The following is a 25,501-nucleotide window of genomic DNA, read 5'->3' as shown; positions in this document are numbered from 1 at the left end:
TGGTTTAACCCAATTGTAAAGGAAACTGCATACTGAAAACTTGCACACCCCATTCTTGAATACTGGTTGAGTGTTTGGGATTCCTGCCAGATTGGGTTAAAAGGCATGCTATTAAATTTGTTATTAGTAGATTAGATCAACACATGGATGTTGTGAAAATGCTCAATGAACTAAATTGGGAATCCCTGCCGGTGAGAAGACATACATTTCATAAAATACTTTTGAGAAATTTTAAATAACCGTCATTTGCAACAGATTGCAAAATCATCCTATTGCCACCAACATGCATCTTGTATAAGGACTAGAAAGGCAAGATCAAATAAATCACGGCTCATATGGTTGCATGTAGCTTAGCCTTTTTTCCACCCCTCCATTTGTGAATGAAACAGGAAAGAGAATGACTAGCAGTGGTACAAGGTATCCTTCACTATGCACCATATGGTGGCTTGTGGAGTATTTATGTAGATGTAGATAATCTTAAAGCAGTATTTTGACAAGTTTTGTACTTGTCATTACTGGGTGAAGTGCAGGGATTGCTCCTGGACACCCCCCCCCCCCCCACCCCCACCCCCCACCTACTTAAGTAACATCCGGTGGAGCTGTTACCCCCTTTTATAAGCAAGTGCCCAACCAGTGGTGGATGATGATGTTAGGACCAGGCATTAAGTTCTGGGCCACAGTCCATTTGTATTACTGCCTGAACCATTATTAAGTAGGATTGTTCTCAGGGAATTTGCAATAATGCAACACACTGTGAAGTACTTGGATCTAAACTGTTTTCCCGGCTCACAAGATCATCATTTACCCGTATTTTTCTACCTCCTCCTTCACAGAATCTCATGCTTGAATCCCTTGTCATACAGATTCATTACTACTACTGATGTATAATATTTCAACAACTGTAACCATTTTGTGTATGCTACTAGCTTAAATTATTGATTGGTCAACATCAGCACAGGCAATAAACTGGTACAGTGGTATTGGCTTTAGGAAACTGAAGCCAAGAAGAAGAAAAACAGCAACCAACAACTTGTTTGACAGCTTTATTTATTCCCGTCTTCAATTGGAGTAATATATCTTCATTTGTAATATGTTTTCATTGACTGCATTCTGACTGCTGCAGCTGCCTATTGTTCTGCAACTTATAGCTCCTTTTTTGCATTTTGAGAGCTGCATCAAACCAGTCTCAGGACTGAATACCACAACAACATGCATAAAATGCACAGTTTTATGAGTCGAGGTGCATGAAAAGGAAGCAGTGGTTGGGAAGGGAGTGAGACAGGGTTGTAGCCTCTCCCTGATGTTATTCAATCTGTATATTGAGCAAGCAGTAAAGGAAACAAAAGAAAAATTTGGAGTAGGTATTAAAATCCATGGAGAAGAAATAAAAACTTTGAGGTTCGCCGATGGCATTGTAATTCTGTCGGAGACAGCAAAGGACTTGGAAGAGCAGTTGAACAGAATGGACAGTGTCTTGAAAGGAGGGTGTAAGATGAACATCAACAAAAGCAAAACGAGGATAATGGAATGCCGAATTAAGTCAGGTGATGCTGAGGGAATTAGATTAGGAAATGAGACACTTAAAGTAGTAAAGGAGTTTTGCTATTTGGGGAGCAAAATAACTGATGATGGTCGAAGTAGAGAGGATATAAAATGTAGACTGGCAATGGCAAGGAGAGCGTTTCTGAAGAAGAGAATTTTGTTAACATCGTGTATAGATTTAAGTGTCAGGAAGTCGTTTCTGAAAGTATTTGTATGGAGTGTAGCCATGTATGGAAGTGAAATGTGGACAATAAATAGTGTGGGCAAGAAGAGAATAGAAGCTTTCGAAATGTGGTGCTACAGAAGAATGTTGAAGATTAGGTGGGTAGATCACGTAACTAATGAGGAGGTATTGAATAGGATTGGGGAGAAGAGAAGTTTGTGGCACAACTTGGCACAACTTGACCAGAAGAAGGGATCGGTTGGTAGGACATGTTCTGAGGCATCAAGGGATCACCAATTTAGTATTGGAGGGTAGCGTGGAGGGTAAAAATCGTAGGGGGAGACCAAGAGATGAATACACTAAGCAGATTCAGAAGGATGTAGGTTGCAGTAGGTACTGGGAGATGAAGGAGCTTGCACAGGATAGAGTAGCATGGAGAGCTGCATCAAACCAGTCTCAGGACTGAAGACCACAACAACATGCATAAAACTTACAGTTTTAGGTTCACTGATCCAGTCTGTCTCATTGCATCAGCACACTGCACTACTAACAGTCTATCTCCAAAACAGGAAATCCCTACTTACCTTTCAGATAGCTCCTCACTTGTTCCCATTGAGGACAAAGCTAGATGTCTCCTGTGACAGTCACATGATATAATGTGTCAGCTAATGAAATAGACCTAAGAAAGCAAAAATAATAACAAAAAATACAAAATAAGTTTTAGTTTCAATCTCTTGTAATCAGTCACTCTCATACTGTCTCATTACCATGCGAATAGAGCAAAATTGGACAAAGGATGCAACATCTCTTCAGTTTAATCAGCAGTCTCAGGGCATTAACTTTAAAATATTAAAATAAATGTAATAATAATAAATTAAACCATAAACAATAAAAATAAACTAAAATGCACCTTACTGTATTATATGATGTCATTTCTTCACTTTAAAATATTGCTCCGCATGCCAAAAGGATATCAATCACAAAATACCTCTTTTGGCAGTTCTGGCTTTCCAGGCAGCCAGCCAGTGTCTATGGATACAGCGAACATTCAACTTCTGCACCAAAAGCCCTACAGAGTGTCTTGGAAAGCAGATGGGACAAGGCAAGTTGCTTCTTAAGCATTACTTTTTCCAGTTTCAGTGATAACTGATCATTCTCATTTAAGTATTTTTGTCTGTTACTCCATAGATATTCTGTTTTAAAGAGAAAATTTCTTTTTAGGTATATGATGCTGATCCTCCAGGCAAATGAAGTTTACTTCATCGACAGAGATAATGCTGTATTTCAAGTTTCTGGTCTTAAGTTTCCACACAGGAAAGATCCTAACAGGCACATCGGAAATACTTTATTAGATGGGGTGAGTTTTTGTAGCATTAATGAGTATGAATTTTACTGCTGATATCTTTTTGCCCTGTTTAATGGTGCAGTTATACACATACATTGAGAAAAAATTTAAGTATCAAGCTGGTCTAATTGTACATGTGCATACAATGGAAAATCGAGGATGGAATAGTGGCATTATTATGAAAAGTATACATTGCTACTCACCATATAGAAGAGATGGTGAGTCGCAGACAGACACAACAAAAAGTGTGTCAAATAAGTAAGCTTTTGGCCAAACACACACACACACACACACACACACACACACACACACACACACGAAAACACGATTCATTTTTAGGACATCCACGGAGTGCATTATGGGTGCTGTCTACATATGTACTCTTGCTGACTACTGTGAAATTCATAACAGAGTGTACTAAGCATGGTACGATTTTTACTCATTCCAGTTGTGCATGGACCATGGGAAGAATGACTGCTTAAATCCTTCTGTGCATGCTGTAATTGGTGTAATCCTGTCATGGTCCCTTTGTGAGTGATGTATATGAGGCTGAACAAAGTGTGTAGATTTTTCACCTAATACATGTTCCTGAAACTTTGTAAGTATGCTTGCGTGGGATAATTGGCATCTATCTTAAAGTTTGCACCAAATCAAGTTTTTCAGAATTTCCATGACACTCTACCATGAATCAAACCTGTGACCATTCATGCCACCTTTCTTTATTTATATTCTGTATCCATTGTTAGTCCTATTTAGTGTGGGCCCAACACACTTGAGCGCTTAGATCACATAAGTGATTTGTAGACTGACTGCATTTTCACAGTCCCCTGCCAGTCGACTGAAGTCTGCCAGTCCTATAAGATGATACTGTGCTTTCAAGAGATGTGTAATGTGTATCAGTCAGACAGTGCAATGCTGAAATGAAGCAATTTGCACATAAACATGCTACACATGTTGAGTTTGGCAGATGGGATAAGATGACCTTGTACATCTCTTCAAACATTTGGTTATTTCAAATTACTACTCATTTAGCTACCAATGTTTTGGACAAACTGACAGTTGCTGTTGTGTGTGATCCTTTATCTCACATAGGAGTTTTTTCTGGAAGACTTCTGATGTAAAGCACTTTTCTCAATAGAATGCAAATGTTGCTAGATTCCATTAAGGGCAAAGTTAGCCTAAGGGTGCCAGGAGTATACAAGATCCCATGTTAGTGGGGGAAACAATACGTTATCCAGACATGTCACATGGCGATCTAGATACAAAACACAACATGAAATATGGATAGACTGTGGTAGACTGAATACCTCAACCTGCTCATATTATATAATTAAACAGGCTTTCAAAATATGTAAAGAGAACAAACTAATCTACAGTGTTTGAGCTCAACAGTATGTGTAGAGTTGATGGTGTTACGGCATCATCTGTCACAAAATAATGAATATGACTAGAACTCACCATTGAAGGCCTGAAGTTACGACAGCGATGCTGGGCACTAACAACTTGCCTGGGTGCAGCTTCCAGATCTTCAGATACAATCTGACTTCTTGCAATGTGCAGCACAGGACTGTTGTTTATATCCCCAGCAGATAGCTGCATGCCATTGTGGCTGGCCATAAAACTATTCTTACGTCAAAGCCTGATTAACACTTCTTTATCCAAGTTTATATGGGCTATTAAATTGAGACATCAAGAATGGAGGAAAAAGATGAGAAGAAGCACATAACCAGTGTAGGAATGGGAATGTGTTTTATGTGAAGAGAGAAAAGTATGGACCTGTTGTTGTTGTGGTCTTCAGTCCTGAGACTGGTTTGATGCAGCTCTCCATGCTACTCTATCCTGTGCAAGCTTATTCATCTCCCAGTACCTACTGCAGCCTACATCCTTCTGAATCTGCTTAGTGTATTCATCTCTTGGCCTCCTCCTACAATTTTTACCCTAACGCTTCCTTCCAGTACTAAATTTGTGATCCCTTGATGCCTCAGAACATGTCCTAGCAACTGATCCCTTCTTCTAGTCAAGTTGTGCCACAAACTCCTCTTCTCCCCAATTCTATTCAATACCTCCTCATTAGTTATGTGATTTACACACCTAATCTTCAACATTCTTCTGTAGCACCACATTTCGAAAGCTTCTATTCTCTTCTTGTCCAAACTATTTATCGTCCATGTTTCACTTCCATACATGGCTACACTCCATACAAATACTTTCAGAAACGACTTCCTGACACTTAAATTAATACTCGATGTTAACAAATTTCTCTTCTTCAGAAATGCTTTCCATGCCATTGCCAGTCTACATTTTATATCCTCTCTACTTTGACCATCATCAGTTATTTTGCTCCCCAAATAGTATGGACCTATGGGTTGGTAAATGGAGAAACAAACTCTGTATCTCACTCGGTATATGTGGGATGAATCCTCTACATTTCTCAGAAAAACGATAACCAAAACAGTCATTTTGCAAGTTGTAGGCATTACTGCTAGAACCATGGAAGCAGTGAGATTGGTTGTTTTGACATTTTGTCTATCCTTAATGACAATTTCTTTGTAAGTAGTTGAAATTTTGTGGCTTCTATGTCTTTTCAACAGAGACTGCACTGTAATAATTAGACCAGTGCTGTATTCATTGCTTTTATTTCACATTGTATACCTAGAACTTTAGCATTGGTTATTTTGATTGCTTAGCATTTCCTTAAGCATGTGTGTCATGTGAGACTACTACAAATGACTGACACATTATGCTACACTGTGTGCAATGAATCTTCTGAGGTGATAATTGTGTCTCGCTATACCTAAAGTGCTTGGTTGTACGTAACTCATGCTGTGAATATTGAAAATGGCTCATAAGTTCTCGTACAAAGAAGTAACAGAATATTTATATTATCAGCAATGAGTTTCAGAGCAAGAATCAAAAGAGAGTGAAATTCAAAGGTGCGTAGTGATCAAGAGCAATAATTATATCCCACACAGTGATGACTCATGCAAAGGTAGTTGTAAATTTTATTTTTGTATTTGTATTTATTTATTTATCCTGTGGATCACATATTGTACAAAATACACATGATATAGGACAAGTCATTTTTCTTAACAAATATCATTTAAAAAATGTACACAAAATTGTTCATTGATGAATATAGTAACTTCACATACAGAGAATACAAACAATTTACATGGGGAACTAAGAAACATGTAGGCAATGTAGTGCTACTTTAAATTTACACAAATAATCACTGAGATTACAGAATAGTGAAAATGTCAACTGGAAACACAACAGAAGGACAATGTCATTTAAAAACTACATTAAACATGAAATTAACATTGAGATTTCACAGACAATTAAGTTTTAATACTAATAGAATGTGTACTTGTACATTCAAAAAGCGAGTTGAAAAATTTTGGGAAGTGAAACTGAAACATAGTTGTGTATAGTAGAAATTAGGTTATTATTTTGCCTACAGAATGTTTTACTCTAATCACAGTATTTTACAAAGGAACTTTATAATGTTTCATTTCCAGGAATTCTTGTACTGAATAGAAACAGTGCTTTGTCAGAAATGCCTTTAGTTTATTTTTAAATATTGGATCTGGAGCAGTTTTTATTTGTTCTGGAATTTTATTGTGTAATACGACACCCAGATGAGTTATATATTTTTGGTATGATGATGTCCTTGAAAAAAATTTGATGGATATTAGATTGCCCTCTGGTATAATGAGCTTGTATATCATTGTTTTGGATTAATTTGCCTGTTCTTGAGAGGTATTCCCTGGTGAATAGGATTGTTTCTTGAATGAATATGGATGGGATGCTTAGAACATTAAGTTTTGTAAATTGACATTTACAGGATTCCAGCTTTTCGAGGCCACAGATTATCCTCAGTTCTCTTTTTTGTAGTTTAAATATATTTGTGCTGTGAGTTGAATTTCCCCAAAAGATGATTCCACAGCAGAGCAATGAGTGGAACTGTGCATGGTATGCTTGCATTAGTGTGGATTTACTTGTAGTAGATTTTAGTATTCTTAGTCCATAGCACAATGATGAGAGTTTCTTTGATAAGTTGTTTATATGTGTGTCCCATTTTAAATTTTATTTACTTTATTACTAGTTTTGTGTCGGGACCCATTTTCAAATCATCCAGGTAGTCGAAATAGTATTTCTCAAGATGTAAGAACAGTGTCTAGTTAAACACTAACAAAGTGCAAATGAAAAGTGCAAATGAAAATTAAAATTTGTGACTTTGGCTGTTTTTTGTTGTAGTGATTAACAGAAGTTGCTGCTGTACAATTACTCCAGCATGTTGGACATTTGTAATATTGATAGCTTGTCCTGAGAAAATTGGAGAATGCAGTTCTTTTGTGATACTGCATCAGGATATAAATTTCGAGAAGCAAGGTTTCAGTTTTTTGTAGCAGGTGTTATGAAGGAAAAGTTCTCAAGTGAACTGCAGTATTGTCTTATCAAACATGAACAATATTTTGACAATAGAACGAGTTGCCGCCATCAGGCATGTTGATAGACAGATTACCAAGGGACTTAAGTGGCTATTGATACCTACAGGCACTGTCAGACATTCCATACTCAGTCTGAGGCACTGGTGCGTGGACAGAGTACAGAACCCCTGAATCACCTGCAGAACCTACAGCTATAAATAATAGCCATTCCAGCTCCTTAGCATCAGTCATTCAGCGCACCTGATGACAATCATTTTTGTTGACAAAATATTGTGGAAGCCTGACACAATGCTCTGGCTATTCAACGGAGATCATTTCCTTCTTACATTTCAACACATTCTGGAATTTTTACATTTTGATGTCAGGGAATAAAAGTCAGTAAGACTGGAAACCAACACCTTTGCAGTGGTGTCATAAGTTTGGAATCATTCCCTTAAAAACTGTACCCTGCTTTACAGTCCAGGACAAAACATCACAAATGATGAAACAGCTATTTCTAACTAAGGCCAGTTGCAGATTTACACAAGATATGGCTAGTAAGCCATTTGGCATCAAGTTGTGAGTTATTGCAGATGGAGACACCAATTACCTGTTCAGTAGATTTCCATACCAGAAAATGATGAACATTTACCAGAGAATGAAATCCTTTCCATGTGCATGCCATGGAGCTTGTGACACCATTAGAAGTGGAAGAAACATGTCAACAAACAACTTTTTTTCCCAATATCGCACCTGACCAAAATATTGAAGATTAAGGGTATGAGCTTAATGCAAACAGTGACTATTCAAGAGGAGAGATACCATCATGAATAGCATTATTGGAAACAACTCTGATGAAGCATAGTGACACAAACTTGTCTGTTTATCAGGACAAAGAATACAAACATGTTCTTGTTCTCAGTGCACTTCAGTCAAGTGTAGAAATTGACATTGATTTGAAACATCTGCCACAAACTAAAGCATTTAATAAAACAATTGACTGTAGAGAGAATGTAATGGAGTGGATGGCAAGAAAATTTTTGTGAAATTAGCTTCATGGAGATAGCCACTGTTGGATCTTACTGAAATAAATGTGTGGATTCTTCAAGTAGCAGTTTCTGCAGCATCTCAGGGAGGAACTAAGATGTGAAAACATGAAAAATATTTCCCAACAAGTATTTCTGGTAATCAGTAATGGGCACAATACAAGCCCAAGATGACTGGTTTATGTGACACAAGTAAGAAACCTGCGTGTGAAAAATGTGAAAGACCAATCTTGAAGCAATGCATTATCTGCATTCAGGACTCAGGGCTAAAAGAATTAACGCACATTTATTTCTATTGTTTTCTTATCCCAAAATAAAACCAATCACAAATAAAAACAAGTACAAATGAAAATAATACATGACTTCAGTATTTGAATATTCTTTGCAAAAATGAAGATGTTTGTTCTCTATATTTCTTCTTCCTTTTCCCAACAATAAAAGAGAAAGGGTAGCTCTGCCACTGTGCTCAATTGAGGGGTTCACTGGAGGCAAGTGCTAATCCACAATTTCGGAGGCTTAGTCTGATCACATTAGCTGTTGTGTTTTTTAATGTACCACATGTCGATAACAAGAATTTCCATATGTACCTCTAGAAAGAACTGTCTATTCTATAAATTGTTTTGTCTTATCCTGTTTCTGTTCTTGTGTTTACTTTAACTCACAAGCAATACCTCAAAGTGATGCTCATCTGGGTTAACATTTTCTTCCATCAACTGCCTCAGTTACTGCTGCAGCAGTAGTGGTGTATAAGGAAGGCCTGCAGCTCTAGTTTTTGAAGCCTTGATTGGTTGTGAAATCAAGACAGAAATGGGTATGACAACTGTGGTCAGTGCTGCCCCTGTTTTACTGGTTTTTCTCACATTCACATGTTTACCCTGTTTCCAGATGCGTAGTTTCTAGTTTGCTGCTGTTTTCTAAGTGCTGTAAAGGTCTAAGTCTTACATTCAACTGACAACATGTCTTTCACATTATTCCAGAAAGATATTACCAAGCTGAATATTGATCATAATCCCAAAAACCACATTGTAGACATTTATTTTTATGCCCTTCTGTTCAACAAAAGTCAACAGATTGAGCAAATTTAGAATGCAGTGCTGTCATTTAACATCTAGACTATCAATGTCTTTCAACAACTACTATACTGTTACTGTAAATGTGCATCAGAGCTGTCTGTCAAACTTCACCCCATCCAGCATTTCTTTAATTTGATACCAAGATGAGTATAATCTGTTATGCGAACTAATTATTGCTTCCCAATAATTTGATTGCATTGTTCCAAGCTTGAAGACTATATTATGTATAGTTAGTCATTTAACAAGTTCATTTTGTTGTTTGTTTTTATGAGTTCTTCAGTGTGAGCTGTTTTCTGTTTCGCTGTAGATTTTAAAGTTTTTTTTATGGTGTTATGATATTCCTTGACTTTTTTTGGTGGCGGGGGGGGGGGGGGGGTAGTAGCATTGATCATTTTAGTAGAGTAGAGGCAGTAGTTCAATATTTGACATGTTGAAAGAGTGTTCTCATCTCATACTGTACATCTACATCTGTACTCTGCAAACCACTTCGAAGTGCAGGGCAGAGGGTAAATGCCATTGTACTGCTTAATAAGGTTTTGTCCTGTTCCATTCACATAAGGAGCACAGGAAGAGTGATTGTTTAAATGCCTACTGCATGCTGTAATTAATCTAATCTTGTCCTCACAATCCCTATGTGAGTGATACATAGGGACTGTAGTACATTCCTAGAATCATCATTTATAGCCATTTCTTGAAACTTCTTAAGTAGGCTCTGTCAGTACAGTTTACATCTGTCTTCAAGAGTCTTCCAGTTCAGTTTCTTCAGCATCTCTATAACACTCTCCTCTTGGTCAGACAAACCTGTGACCATTCATGCTGCCCTTCTCTGTAAACGTTCAATATCCTCTGTTAGTTGTATTTGATAGTGGTCATGTACACTTGAGCAATATTCTAGAAAGGACCACACAAGTTATTTGTAAGCAGTCTCCTTTATAGACTTACTGCATGACCCCAGTATTCTATCAATAGAGGAAAGCCTAGCACCTTCTTTACCCATAACTGAGCCTATGTGGTAATTCCATTTTATATTCCTATAAAGTGTCACAGCCAGGTATTTGCTTGAGTTGCCAATTCCTACTGTGACTCACTGACATTGTATCCATAGGATACTATGTTTTTTGTTCTTGTGAAATTCACAGTTTTACATTTATGAACATTTAATGCAAGTTGCCAATCTTTGCACCACTTTGAAATCTTATTAAGATTTGATTCAATATTTATGCAGATTTTTTTGAAACATGTATCATTAGAGATGCTGCATAATCTGCAAAAAGTCTGAAGTTATTGTTAATATTGTCAAAAGATCATTAATATACAACCTGAACAGCAAGGGTCCCAACACACTTTCCTGGGGCACACCCTAAGTTACTTCTACATCTGACAATGATGCACCATCCAACATAACATGCCCATCCTCCCTACCAAAAAATCCTCAATCCGATCACAAATTTCACTTGATACACCATACAATTGTATTTTTGATAATAAGTGTAGATGTGGTACTGAGTCGAATGCTTTTTGGAAATCAAGAAATACTGCATCTACGTGACTGCCTTAAGCCAAAGTTCTCAGTATGTCCTGAGAAAAGTGTCAGTTGGGTTTATATGATCAATGTTTTTGGACTCTGTTCTGGTTGGCATGGAGGTCATTCTGTTTGAGATACGTCTTTATGTTTGAACTCAGAATATGTTCTAAGATTCTAAAACATTGGTGAAACATTTTCATAACTATATTATCCTGATAATTATTCAGTGATCTCTCCTTATTCCTACATGTTCACCATTTCAAAATAAGTTATGTTTAAAAACTGTAAAGTGCTTCTTGTTAGATACGTACCTGAAAGAGGCAGAAATAGAGTAATACTGAATTATAGTTTCCTTAATATATCTTTCAAATAGTTGTCTCTGTCATTTGTTGCAGGAAATGGTTATAGATAAGGTGAATGGAAAGGACATCCCAAGATACCTTGCGTATGATATAATCAAATTTGAGGGCAATGACATTGCATCACGGCCTTTTTATCCTGATCGGTTAACATGTATTGATGTAAGTACAAACTTATTCGTTTTGAAGAGTAATGATAAGGAAAACATTTATCTCTAATTTAAAAATCTGCTGTGCATCTGTTACAATAATACCACTATATTCAGTTCGTTAATACTTTGACAGAACCGTTTCTCATTGAGTGTAGCCACTTACGTGTACTTTATACTACTGCAGTAAAATAACAATTGAGTGGCTGAATTACTATTCATCTTTACTGTAAGATGATCTTCAGTGATTGACAACCATTTTGCTCATGAATGTTTTCTATTATTTCTGCTCACCTTCCATTGAGTTGATTTCTTACCCTTTAGAATGCTACAAAGAACCTAGTTGCTCCATAAACTATCTATTCACCTGATGTGTGTCCTTCCCACCTGTATTTTGTTTTCTTTATTGTCATAATTATGTGTAGTCCTTCACTTCACTTCATTCTATTCCCTGATCCATTTGTTTGCTTCCTCCCTCTTCCAGTGTTTCACGACATATGTCTCTTCATTTATGGCTGAACAGGCTTAAGTTTTTAAACTGTATTTCCATTAAAAGTTCATGTTTCAACTGTCAGAAGTCAGAATTGTTAATATTGTCGCAGGCTCTGATGCATTTAGTGTGGTGTAGTGGTTAGTCTCTCTGACTGGCATACTGCAGGCCGCCAGTTCAATATCACTACCGACCATTGTTTGTTATTTAGTATTCATCATTTATCATTCCTGGAAGGGCCTTGAAATATCTTTGTTTCTATTCTGGTGTATTTGGCGTTTGTAACAGCAATCTGGAATATTCTATGTTTATACAGATAGCAGCACACTGTGTCCAGGAGTCCATTGTTATTCTGTGTGTACATTGGTCACAGTAATAAACATTCTTTCAGTACTAAGTGCTAAACTTCGCGGACAATCCTGCCTTTGGATTTGGACTTGATTGTGGTTTGGATGTGACAATGTACACTGATCGTAAACTTTCTGTTTAAGACATGTGATAAGCTTTGATTTGAAAACTTGTTTACAAAATCCCTTAAGGCTATTTTTTTCTCCTTGGTGTTTGTTTTGTTGCTAATCATTTGATGATTTTTATTACAGAATCGTATTAAATGAAATAGGTTTATGAATCCTCAATAACTTTCAAAGATTTACACTTGCACAAGCAGATTCCTACATCCAGTCAAGTAGTAGGACACATGGTGGACTTGTAATGAAATGATATTCTTGAAAAACTGAATATGAGTTTGCTGCAAGTTGTTGTACAGTATTTTTCATTCTTTGTATTGTCACTGTGCAGTTGTTTTGTATGTTATCAGAATGTGTGACATTCTGCCAGTGTATTTTCATCACTTTCTGCCAATTAAATTTTTATGTCCTAAAGTATGTGTAAAATGATAAATTCTTTGCTACACTGGATCATATGAATTTTATATCCTTTGTTCTGACTCAGAGTATGCCAAGTATACTAGTCTACTTGGCACCAAAGTGCCATGGTTTGAGGCAGAATTTGTTCTATCAACTGCTAACATTTAGGAACAGGCCATATATTATAAATGCCATTGTAATTTTCTGAAAACATGATGTCCACTAATCTCCAACACCTTTGGAGAGGCTCGGTTTCATTGGAGTGCCTTCAACGTTATTTAATACCTTATGAGAGAGTGACAAATATAATTTTCTTGTGATCAGCTTTGTGTAAGTTAGTCTGCCATCAACTATAGTACAATCCAGAGATGAGAAATGGCTCTGAACACTATGGGACTCAATTGCTGTGGTCATAAGTCCCCTAGAACTTAGAACTACTTAAACCTAACTAACCTAAGGAAATCACACACATCCATGCCCGAGGCAGGATTCGAACCTGCGACCGTAGCGGTCGTGCGGTTCCAGACTGTAGCGCCTTTAACCGCGCGGCCACTCCGGCCGGCCAGAGATGAGAAACACTCTTCATGTGATGCCAATGTTTTCAGGGTGAATATGTATAAGATCCACTAGCAAACCCAGCAATGCTTTGTAGTTGTCAAATATTTATGGGAATTGGATATATGTGCTAATCTCCTTCTTCCTGATCTCCTCCTCTCCTCTGGTGAGCCTCCCATGACACAGCGTTGTAGGTGACTTTTCCAAACTCTACCCTTTTCCTAAATCTCACCAGTCCTTTTCATTCACTCTTCTTCCTTCCCCTTCAGTGCTTCTGCCAGAAAGAGCCTCTGGCTCTGGAAGCTTGCAGACTTTAATATCTTTACATTTGCGTTCTCTTACCACCACTTGGTGAGTAGATTTTTTAATCCATCCAGTTACATTGTATTTTCAAAAATTGATTATTTTCACTAATAAACATTTGGGACAGATACATAAGTATTGTTAAAAACTGAAATTTTATGATACTTTATATCAGTAAAAGAGTTTGTAAATTTCATTTCGTTGCTCAGGGTATCTTTAAAATTCTTTGAGGTGCCTTATCAAAGAAAGGGTATCGTGTTATATTGAGGATCATCTTATAGTCAGGTAAAGACTGTAATACATGCCTTCTGTCTTGTCTTATCCTGTTCTGCCTCCCTTGAGTTGGTATCATTAATAAATTCCTTCCCCAGTTCTTGGATATTCTCATTTCCTCCAATCCTTTTACTTTCATTTGCTGAATCTTTCTATCTGAAGCTGTTGCCTTTGTTTGATGTGCACACTAATTCACACATTTCTCTCTTTTGTGAAACATTAAAATAACTTACAAGTTAAAATAACTTATTTATGCACACACATGTGGGTAGATTAAATCAATTGAAAACTGTGAGTCATGATGAGTGATGCTGTATCAGTGTTCTTCGTTCACCATTTATGGCTTTATTTTTGAACAAATGTTACATTTTTGCAAGTTCTCCGATGTTTATGGTTTCCTTTCAAAGTAATTCTGCTTCCATATTTTTTATTAACTAATTCTTTCAGGTGGAGATTGTGCAGCCTCGTAATAAAGCATTTGGTGAAGGTCGTTTGAACAAAGCTGCTGAGCCATTCAGTATTCGTTTGAAGCAATTTTGGGATGTTACACAAGCAAAAAGTTTATTAAGTGACAAATTCAGTAAAAACCTTGCACATGAACCAGATGGTCTCATTTTCCAACCTGCCAAAGAGGTAAGTCTTCCCTTAGAAACTCTGAATGGAGAAAACACCTTTTGTATATGCACTGTTATAATATGAAAGGATTTTGTGAAATACGAAGAGTAAATGCAGAAAAAAATTTTAATTAGTTCAACAGAATGTCTATAGAAGCACAGAAGTTGTGAAGAAAGTGTGTGTGAATCACGTTGTGAAACAACTTGGGACAGGATTGAGAAATGTGATGAAGGGAAGTTGGGCACAGAACATGGATCTTGGTGGGAAAGAACATGGAAGTTTGAAGGAAGAAACAATTGTAAAGCTGACTCATTTTTATAGAAGAGCTGTTGTTCACAATGCTCCAGATAATACGACAGTGAAGAGGGCAATCTGTGCAACACTGCACCATTGCATGAGCACTGATGAGAACATGATGTGTCCAAAAAAGTGAGAATTTGTGATATTTGTTTAATCATGCCTGTGCCAAAGGAGAACAAGTAAAATCACATAAAACTCATATCCATACTGCTCTGAGACCATGTCTTGTTAGAATGATATCTATTTATCAGAGGCTGGCATCTGATAATTCTCTCCAGATGCACTGCTGGAAAGACTCAAAATCCAAATGAGTGTCTACATATTACAGTCTGATCAAAGTGGCCAAAGGACATATTTGTATCCAAAAGAAAAGTAGAATTAGCAGTGACAGAAGCTGTTTCACATTTCAATCAAGACTGCTATGTGACAGAAGCAACGAGAACAACAGAGACCACCCCACGGTGAGCTATATCAGGGTTTATACGACCTGGGACAACTGGGAGATCCGGGAAAACCCGGGAATTTTTTCATCAGGGAGAAAACGGAAAAACCAGGGACTTTTTTTGTTTTAGTTTTCAGTTCAATTTTTGTAATTTTGACTGGTAAGAAACAATACTCTAACAAAGGATATTACGATATCCCACTACTGCAGAATAATACTGCAGCAATAAAACATGAATGAGAGGAAAAAAAAATGAAAATAAAACTTAAGTTGCAAAGGAAATGCGCCATATAAACAAAACACAGTGCTCATACAAGAATCTGCCAACAGCAAAATGTGTCTAAGGCCTTAGGAAGACTATGCAATGATTCACAACAATAAATTGCCTCCAGTGTGCGTGACATCACAACTGTTTACATTGAGGCCCACGAGAAAGACAGGCTGCGGCACTTACATCACAAGGGTAGGCCTGACCTCACTCGCTTGCTCAGCTCAACAGACAAACTGCATTTCTAAGCCTATTAATTCATAACTGAATGTTAAGTACTAACAAGAATTGCATCTTCTACTGAAATCTGCTGTTATGGAGTCTTACTGACTCTACTACTACTACTACAGCAAAATACACCACTTTGCAGTATGCTGTAAGTTAAGATCTACGCTCGACATATATGCTATAATGCCTTTTTTATAGCATTTGGTCTTTTCAACTTAACAGTCCTCATTTCATAGAAGTGGGGCCTTATGGAACTGATAATCATTTTGGTGTGGTTTTGATTTCATTTTTCCCAGTACAGACATAACAAATTATTTGTAGGCCTGTGGACTTCCGATTGGTGTAGGACTAATAAACATTAAGATAATACAACAGCAGATTCCAGTAAAAGAAGCAAGTCTCTTTTGCATGTAAATATCCACTTACGAGTTAAGAAGTGTAGAAACGTAGTTTGTCCGCTGAGCTGAACGAACGAACGAATGAACGAGCAAGCAAGCTCAGGGCTACCTTTGTGCCGATTGTGCCATGGTCTGTCTGCCTCTTAAGTCTTATGTTTACATTACATTCATTTAAGCAGTTGCAAGCGGAGTCACGCGCATGCGCAGTTGAGTTGTGCATGTGTAGTACATTCTACTGTTTCTGGCTATGGAAGTGTGGCTGTTAGCTGTATAAGCAGTAACCAGAAGCAGCAGGATGCTACCCAGAAAAATAATACTGCCATGCACAAGGTGCCAGATTCACGGGGAGCAAACTGGGGTGTCTGCCCAGGGTGGAAATTCATATTCTTGAAGGAAAAAAACCTCATTTCACATAGTATCCAGCGCATGTTGGTCTATCGATTATTTATATGATTTTCAAATGCATCCCTGTTGGTTTTTTGAACATATTTGATCATGTTCCAAGTTTATTTCTGAATGAATCATAAGTAGATTTTTGAATGCATGCATAATGTACATCATGCCTTTGCCAGGAGAATCCCAGTCAAATCTAGGAATAAACTTTACTGCAGACAGAAGGAGACGGGGCTATACGAATGAGCAGAATAAAGTCGAATGGTTGAGTGCCAGACACCGTTTATGTCCTTGACTGGGTTTGCAATGTCAGCATTGTTATAATTACTAGTGAAATCCATAGATTCAGACTACCAAAGTGGAAATAAACAACTAACAGGAATAACAGGTAAGAAAGATTACGTCTTATCTTCTTGGTGTATCCAAGAAAATGAAATTCTGGCAGAAAATTTTTGGCCAGATCACTAGTAAGGGCCATGTACAGTCCCCAGCAGCAGCCACTTAAGTTCTGTTCTGGGAGTAGTGTGGAAAACGTGTTGTATGAACATGTAATAATGCCTAACCGGAGAATAAATGTGGGATAACTAAACCGTTGATTGTGGCAGGGTTAGGAAAGTTAACCGGCAAATAAGTTTTGACAATGACTGGAATAGTTACAGAATTGGTGATGACAAGATTGTTTGTTAGAATGAGAAAGGAGAAGAAGCGGGGACATCACACAAATTATGGAAGAATATGACGATTCAAAATTTATATAAAAGATTCATACTACTACTTTTCGATCTTGTGCTTGAGAAGCTGGAGCATATGAATTAAATGTGAAACTATTTCCTAACATAAAGCTTTTTGCTTGTAGTAGGCCCGATAGGCATTTAATATTGCTACTTCGTGAATTATATTCTGTCATTTATAAAAATAACCATTTGTGCCAAAACAGTGTCGTTTATTTGGTGTGTGTTAAAGTTGCTGCAATATTAGACAGGCCTATTTCGTTTTATCTAGCAGGCGCTGACAAAATACATGTAATGAGATCGAGAAACCACGCCAGTCTTGGGTACTATTTGTATTAACAGCTTTTCCAGTATTAGACAACGACATTTCCTTTCTCATGTAGCATAACATTTGATGAACTTTGATGAAAGCATGCCATGTAAAGCTGTAGCAAGATTAGAGAGAAAAAATGCTAGGACTTAAGGATTGAAGAGATATGTACTGTCTTGCTTGTCTCTTACCTTCATTGGTTTTATTTACCCTACATTTGATTTTATGTCATGCAAAAAAGCAGGTTATTAGCTAATAGGCAATAAAGAGTGCAAATCTTCTCAAGAGTTCTTGTTCTCCTGGTTACAGATAATCCCATCCAATATTAATTGCGAGGGAAAAAAAAAGAAGAGGGGTTGGATGTCAAATTGGCCGACTGGGAGCAGGAGAGGCAACAGAAGACATTTTAATTTCCACTGTTCCGAATATAGTTTGATGGCATCCACAAAATATTACATGTTTGAATTCCACTTAGCGAAATACAGTGATGTGCAATAGAAGAATGCATGTGAAGAGGCATGGCACTGCACTTTGGCACACTTTAAGACCAAATAACATGCCTTACATTCCCTCGAACACGTTTTATATATCAGAGTCTTCAGAAAGATGTGTGCTACAAAATGAACATATTTTTGAAAAGTCAATTTTTTTATATATATATTTTTGGCGTCCTACCTCAAGCGCTCGATGGAGAGGGGTTCAGAAATATCGTTGATCCAGGGCTGATGCACATAGCAGTCTGATTTGCAGTGGGGAGGTGGATAGTCTCAACATGCCCCATGTTTATATTTAATGATTTTGCTGTTTCATTTTCGTTTATTGTGCTCATGTCAAATGAAAACAAAACGGATTTCTGTGGCCGGGAACTATCAAGTGAATTAAAATACATTCACAGAATTATGTAAGGCCAAAATATGTTATTAGTTTCAGATTTTATTTTATTTCCACCTTTCTGACAGTCAAGCATTAACTGCCTTGCAGAACAATGAAGCTAGTTTTATCAGTTTACTAAAGAAATTTGGCTTTTATTAGTATTTTCCAATTTATTTGAAACGAAGTGTTGAGTTCCACACTATTGGCTAATTTCAATTGTTTACTGCATTACAAAAGTGCATGTTTTCTGGAACGTATGGAATCATGCCATATTATAGAACCAAACATGAGATAATACAGTACTGGTAAGCCAAGAAAATTTACATCCGAATCTGGACATACAACTGTGCACTTTAAGCCGAATTATGCATTTTCTTATGGTTCACGAAATTCAGATGCTCTTGGAGTATCCTCTGATGTCTTGTTTCTTTTATGACATAATGTAAGATCGTTTAATGTTTTACGCATACGAAGATCTACATCTACATCTACATCTACATCTACATCTACATCCATACTCCGCAAGCCACCTGACGGTGTGTGGCGGAGGGTACCTTGAGTACCTCTATCGCTTCTCCCTTCTATTCCAGTCTCGTATTGTTCGTGGAAAGAAGGATTGTCGGTATGCCTCTGTGTGGGCTCTAATCTCTCTGATTTTATCCTCATGGTCTCTTCGCGAGATATACGTAGGAGGGAGCAATATACTGCTTGACTCTTCGGTGAAGGTATGTTCTCGAAACTTTAACAAAAGCCCGTACCGAGCTACTGAGCGTCTCTCCTATAGAGTCTTCCACTGGAGTTTATCTATCATCTCCGTAACGCTTTCACGATTACTAAATGATCCTGTAACGAAGCGCGCTGCTCTCCGTTGGATCTTCTCTATATCTTCTATCAATCCTATCTGGTACGGATCCCACACTGCTGAACAGTATTCAAGCAGTGGGCGAACAAGCGTACTGTAACCTACTTCCTTTGTTTTCGGATTGCATTTCCTTAGGATTCTTCCAATGAATCTCAGTCTGGCATCTGCTTTACCGACGATCAACATTATATGATAATTCCATTTTAAATCACTCCTAATGCGTACTCCCAGATAATTTATGGTATTAACTGCTTCCAGTTGCTGACCTGCTATTTTGTAGCTAAATGATAAAGGATCTATCTTTCTGTGTATTCGCAGCACATTACACTTGTCTACATTGAGATTCAATTGCCATTCCCTGCACCATGCGTCAATTCGCTGCAGATCCTCCTGCATTTCAGTACAATTTTCCATTGTTACAACCTCTCGATACACCACAGCATCATCTGCAAAAAGCCTCAGTGAACTTCCGATGTCATCCACCAGGTCATTTATGTATATTGTGAATAGCAACGGTCCTATGACACTCCCCTGCGGCACACCTGAAATCACTCTTACTTCGGAAGACTTCTCTCCATTGAGAATGACATGCTGTGTCCAGTTATGTAGGAACTCCTCAACCCAATCACACAATTGGTCTGATAGTCCATATGCTCTTACTTTGTTCATTAAACGACTGTGGGGAACTGTATCGAACGCCTTGCGGAAGTAAAGAAACACGGCATCTACCTGTGAACCCGTGTCTATGGCCCTCTGAGTCTCGTGGACGAATAGCGCGAGCTGGGTTTCATATGACCGTCTTTTTCGAAACCCATGCTGATTCCTACAGAGTAGATTTCTAGTCTCCATAAAAGTCATTATACTCGAACACAATATGTGTTCCAAAATTCTACAACTGATCGACGTTAGAGATATAGGTCTATAGTTCTGCACATCCGCTCGACGTCCCTTCTTGAAAATGGGGATGACCTGTGCCCTTTTCCAATCCTTTGGAAAGCTACGCTCTTCTAGAGACCTACGGTACACCGCTGCAAGAAGGGGGGCAAGTTCATTCGCGTACTCTGTGTAAAATTGAACTGGTATGCCATCAGGTCCAGAGGCCTTTCCTCTTTTGAGCGATTTTAATTGTTTCTCTATCCCTCTGTCGTCTATTTCGATATCTACCATTTTGTCATCTGTGCAACAATCTAGAGAAGGAACTACAGTGCAATCTTCCTCTGTGAAACAACTTTGGAAAAAGACATTTAGTATTTCGGCCTTTAGTCTGTCATCCTCTGTTTCAGTACCATTATTTTGGTCACAGAGTGTCTGGACATTTTGTTTTGATCCACCTACCGCTTTGACATAAGACCAAAATTTCTTAGGATTTTCTGCCAAGTCAGTACATAGAACTTTACTTTAGAATTCATTGAACGCCTCTCGCATAGCCCTCCTCACACTACATTTCGCTTCGTGTAATTTTTGTTTGTCTGCAAGGCTTTGGCTATGTTTATGTTTGCTGTGAAGTTCCCTTTGCTTCCGCAGCAGTTTTCTAACTCGGTTGTTGTACCACGGTGGCTCTTTTCCATCTCTTACGATCTTGCTTGGCACATACTCATCTAACGCATAATGTACGACGGTTTTGAACTTTGTCCACTGATCCTCAACACTATCTGTACTTGAGACAAAACTTTTGTGTTGAGCCAACAGGTACTCTGAAATCTGCTTTTTGTCACTTTTTCTAAACAGAAAAATCTTCCTACCCTTTTTAATATTGCTATTTACGGCTGAAATCATCGATGCCGTAACCGCTTTATGATCGCTGATTCCCTGTTCTGTGTTAACTTTTTCAAATAGTTCAGGTCTGTTTGTCACCAGAAGGTCTAATATGTTATCGCCACAAGTCGGTTCCCTGTTTAACTGCTCAAGGTAGTTTTCAGATAAAGCACTTAAAAAAATTTCACTGGATTCTTTGTCCCTGCCACCCGTTATGAACGTTTGAGTCTCCCAGTCTATATCCAGCAAATTAAAATCTCCACCCAGAACTATAACATGGTGGGGGAATCTACTCGAAATATTTTCCAAATTATCCTTCAGGTGCTCAGCCACAACAGCTGCTGAGCCAGGGGGCCTATAGAGACATCCAATTACCATGTCTGAGCCTGCTTTAACCGTGACCTTCACCCAAATCATTTCACATTTCGGATCTCCGTCAATTTCCTTCGATACTATTGCACTTCTTATCGCTATAAACACGCCTCCCCCTTCACTGTCCAGCCTGTCTCTGCAGTATACATTCCACAAGATATGGGCTTCCTGCGTCGTAGCTGCGCAGGCGCGGTGATGCCTGTTATCTGGTGCTCTATGGCAGCTGCTGAAATGAACCTATTTCTAACAGGTCATGGGAAAATATTTTGAATGGTTGTTTGAAAAGCATTACTTTCAAAGTAAATTTCCTTTTACACAAGATGAATTATGTGCTAGAATGCATGATGAATTTCTTAAACCACAGAGCATTTGACTCTCATTTAGAAACAACTCTTTGAGGACGACCATTTAGAAAAATTTCGAGCACAGAAGATCAGACCTTTATGTCGTTGTTAAAAATTTTACTGGCTTATTTGTGTGATGTATCTTAAAGTGTAACACACGCAAAAAAGATCAACTTTATATATGAAAGCCTAGCTTCTCTTGCAGCTTATTAACCTTCGAGACCAACATTATAAGTGAAAGCTTTGCTTTTATTGTAGCAACGCTATGTATATTAATTTAAACCATAAACTTTTCCTATTTGTGTGTTTGCTCTACATAACAGTGATGTAGCTATTGCTGTCATCGGCTGGCAAGATCACGTGACATGAACTATAACTGGTTTACAAAACCATATCTCCATCTTGATTTCAGTACTTCAAAAAATAAGATGCGATGTTTGGTGGAATTTGAATTTATACTTCCGTAGTACAAAAATATGAAGCATACATGTTGCTGCACATCAAAGATCTGTCCAAAACGTGCTTTTCTTTTCCCCTGAGTTTAGTTTTCTAAAGTGCTGGGAAATTCTACACCGGTGTATGAAACCATAACCATTCAAATGATTGATAAGTTTTACAGTTCTGAGGAAAAGGATATTGTCACTTAACACAATAAAAGTGTACTTTCACCCAGGAGAAAGTGTATTTTTAACTAGGACATCCGGAAATTGTTTTCCTTGTCTGCCTATACACCCCGAGTTCAGACGTCTATAAATTGAAGTGTAATGATTGCCCGTGCTATTACATCAATCAAACAGGCAGAGCTGTGAAGATAAGATATAAAAATCATTTATTGGGGAAGAAAGGAGTGAATGTTCATAATTCTACATTTGCCGAACCCTTACTGATTGATTGCTAAGCATATCCCAAAAAATCTGGAAGACACAATTATTTTGAACAGAGAAGTGGAAGGGCGAAAGATGTATCTTTGGGAGGAACTAGAGATCTTTAAACATCTAGAACTCAGGGACAGAAATTTACTAAATAACCAGCTGCATCTTGCTTGCAGACAATTTGTGGAGGTTTCAAACCTATACAGTACATAAAATCTTCATGCGGTTGTCAATAACCTATGCTTAATTTCGACAAGCATGTTTCCATATTTGTAGATAGTGCTGTTACATTGTCTTTAGGTTACATGTATTTCTGAAGAAGATGGGTTTACACCCACTGAAATTATGGTCAAAGGTTGAATAAAACCACCTTTTGTTGCAACTGGTTGGACGCTTTGGGTTCATTTACTTAGTTTAATTCGTGTTTTGATTTTCTTGTTGCTACTATTTCGGAAACATTCGTAACAGTTTCTGGATGCCCATCTTATTACATGGACAGGGGACTTCAGCTGATGATATATATGAGGAAAAGTACCACCACAGCTTTATCTTGAGAATGTCTTTATTCTGTCACATGACTAGTTTTGGCAGCAGTGATGGGGCCTGAGAATAGCGGTAATGTGTTGCCGAAACTAGTTGTATGTTAGAATAAAGACATTCTCAAGTTACAGCTGTGTTGGTACCATTTCTCATATATTGTCAACACTTCTCATTATCCTTACTTCTGTTGTGAAACACTGGTACTTTGTATAGTTTTATTGACTTTGCATATGGGTATCTTCAGGTGATCTGTTTATTTCATTTGCTTTTTCCCTCCCTAGCCATATGTTGCTGGACGATGCATGGAAGTTTTAAAGTGGAAGCCACTGAGTCATAATTCTGTTGACTTCAAGTTGAAGATATTAACAGAAAGTGGTGCAGGGTAAGTATTACCTTTTAGTCTGATAAACCTTCATTTTTCTTTTGTCTTAAAGTAATCACAAAATAAGTTTAGGAATTTTGTTCAAGAAGCATAAGCTCATTTAAATTCTCGTACATCATGAATCCCATTATAAGTCAAGAAATACAATAGCAAAGAGAGGAACTGTGCCTATGTGCTGCAGAAACAAATCGTTGTCATGAGAGCCAGTCTGCTTCTACTGAACAGACATTCAAAAAGAAACACGCAGTATTTAATGTCTAGTTCAATTATTTAAAAAACTGAGACTTTGTTTGAACAGAAAATATGGGATGAGATATGTGTGTACTGCAGGAGAGGATCAGGAGAGATGAAATATGAGATTCTGATGTAGAAATAAATTAATAACAACATCAACTTGCAGTATCCTGCCGATAATGAGGGGTTCATAATTGGGATATTGAAGATAAAACAAAGTCAAATGAAAGGCTGCAGATGGGTATAAAAGATAAAGGATGCCAGAAAAAAGATACAGTATGAGAAAGAAAAGAAGGTAATACTCCCTGATGAAAAAAGAAACAAATTTGATTTGCAAAAAGATAAGTGGGCAGGCAGAGTGAGAAAATAACTATACAGTAGTGATGAAGAAGGAAATCCATAGCAGGGATTCTAAAAATCAAAGGCAAAGAAACAAGGTTAAAAGTTGAAGCCAAGTTGAAAGCACAAGAAAAGCCTGTTTTGTAGAGATAGTCCCCTCTCTGGAGTTGAAAGCCACTGGTGTTGGGAGGGGAATCCAAGTTACCTAAATGGTGAAACGAATAATTTAGAGCCTTATTCCATAGTTTTCAGATATGAATCCAGGACAGCAATATTTATTCTTGCAATATTTTGACTGATAAATGTACAGCCATCTGCAGGGGAAATCTTTGAAGATAACCATACAGCCATCTGCAGGGCGAGTTGGTGACTTAATTAAAACCACTTGACATAATGATGTACTGTGGAGTAGATGTACGTTTCCTCCACAGTGTATCATTATGTCAAGCGGTTTTAATTAAGTCACCAACTCGCCTACAGGATAGGGGTACAGTTGTAAGCCATAATATCAGAATAAGAAGAAGCAAAAGAAGAAGAAGAAGAAGAAGAAGAAGAAGAAGAAGAAGAAATACTACTGTTCCAAATGTGCACCTCAAAGATGATGCAATGTTCTATCTTCCAGAAAAACTTATACAGTTCAGAACTTTCTGTTGGCTTCTCAGCAACAAGGTACTGAGTATTGCCATTTTAGGCAATTTGTCTGTGACAATTCATTTTGCCCAATAGCGTAGTAGCACATATGCTAGTATAAAATGCCATTCCAAACTAGCAAGGCTTTTTATAAATCACTTACACGGTGTTACAGATCACTCCTTTCACAACATATATGCCTTGCCACTTTTAGGACTAGAGGTTAAACAAGATTTGCAGCTGGAATTTCAGTGAGGTGACTTTTGGGAGCAATGCAGATCAATAGGGAACACAGTGCCTGCATTGTCCACCTGGAACCCTCCTTGCCAGTTATGATGATTAATGAAATCATCAGTTTGGCCAGAGTCATGTTGGCTGGCTACTGGCCACAGTAGAAATAATATGCAGAAGTGCTGCTTGCTGTGATATTGACACATCATATCCAGGTATTTGGTCCGTTTATTCTGTGTCTCGGTGTTGGAGTGATGGCTTAT

The 25,501-nt window shown here is 37.7% G+C and overlaps 1 protein-coding gene across 1 annotated transcript in view; it reads left to right on the top strand.

The window, feature by feature from the left end:
* Positions 1-25,501, top strand: part of LOC126094636 (mRNA-capping enzyme) — a 94,229-nt gene that overhangs the window by 50,243 nt on the left and 18,485 nt on the right. The window contains exons 7-11 of the mRNA XM_049909126.1: positions 2,706-2,807; positions 2,927-3,062; positions 11,520-11,645; positions 14,567-14,752; positions 23,704-23,804. Coding sequence (XP_049765083.1) covers positions 2,706-2,807; positions 2,927-3,062; positions 11,520-11,645; positions 14,567-14,752; positions 23,704-23,804 — 651 coding nt within the window. The remainder of the gene's footprint in view (positions 1-2,705; positions 2,808-2,926; positions 3,063-11,519; positions 11,646-14,566; positions 14,753-23,703; positions 23,805-25,501) is intronic.

This window comes from Schistocerca cancellata, chromosome 8 (assembly GCF_023864275.1).
Source record: "Schistocerca cancellata isolate TAMUIC-IGC-003103 chromosome 8, iqSchCanc2.1, whole genome shotgun sequence".
Taxonomy (NCBI): Eukaryota; Metazoa; Arthropoda; class Insecta; order Orthoptera; family Acrididae; genus Schistocerca; species Schistocerca cancellata.
The sequence above is the reverse complement of the archived record's forward strand: the minus strand, read 5'-3'. Positions and strand labels throughout refer to the sequence as shown.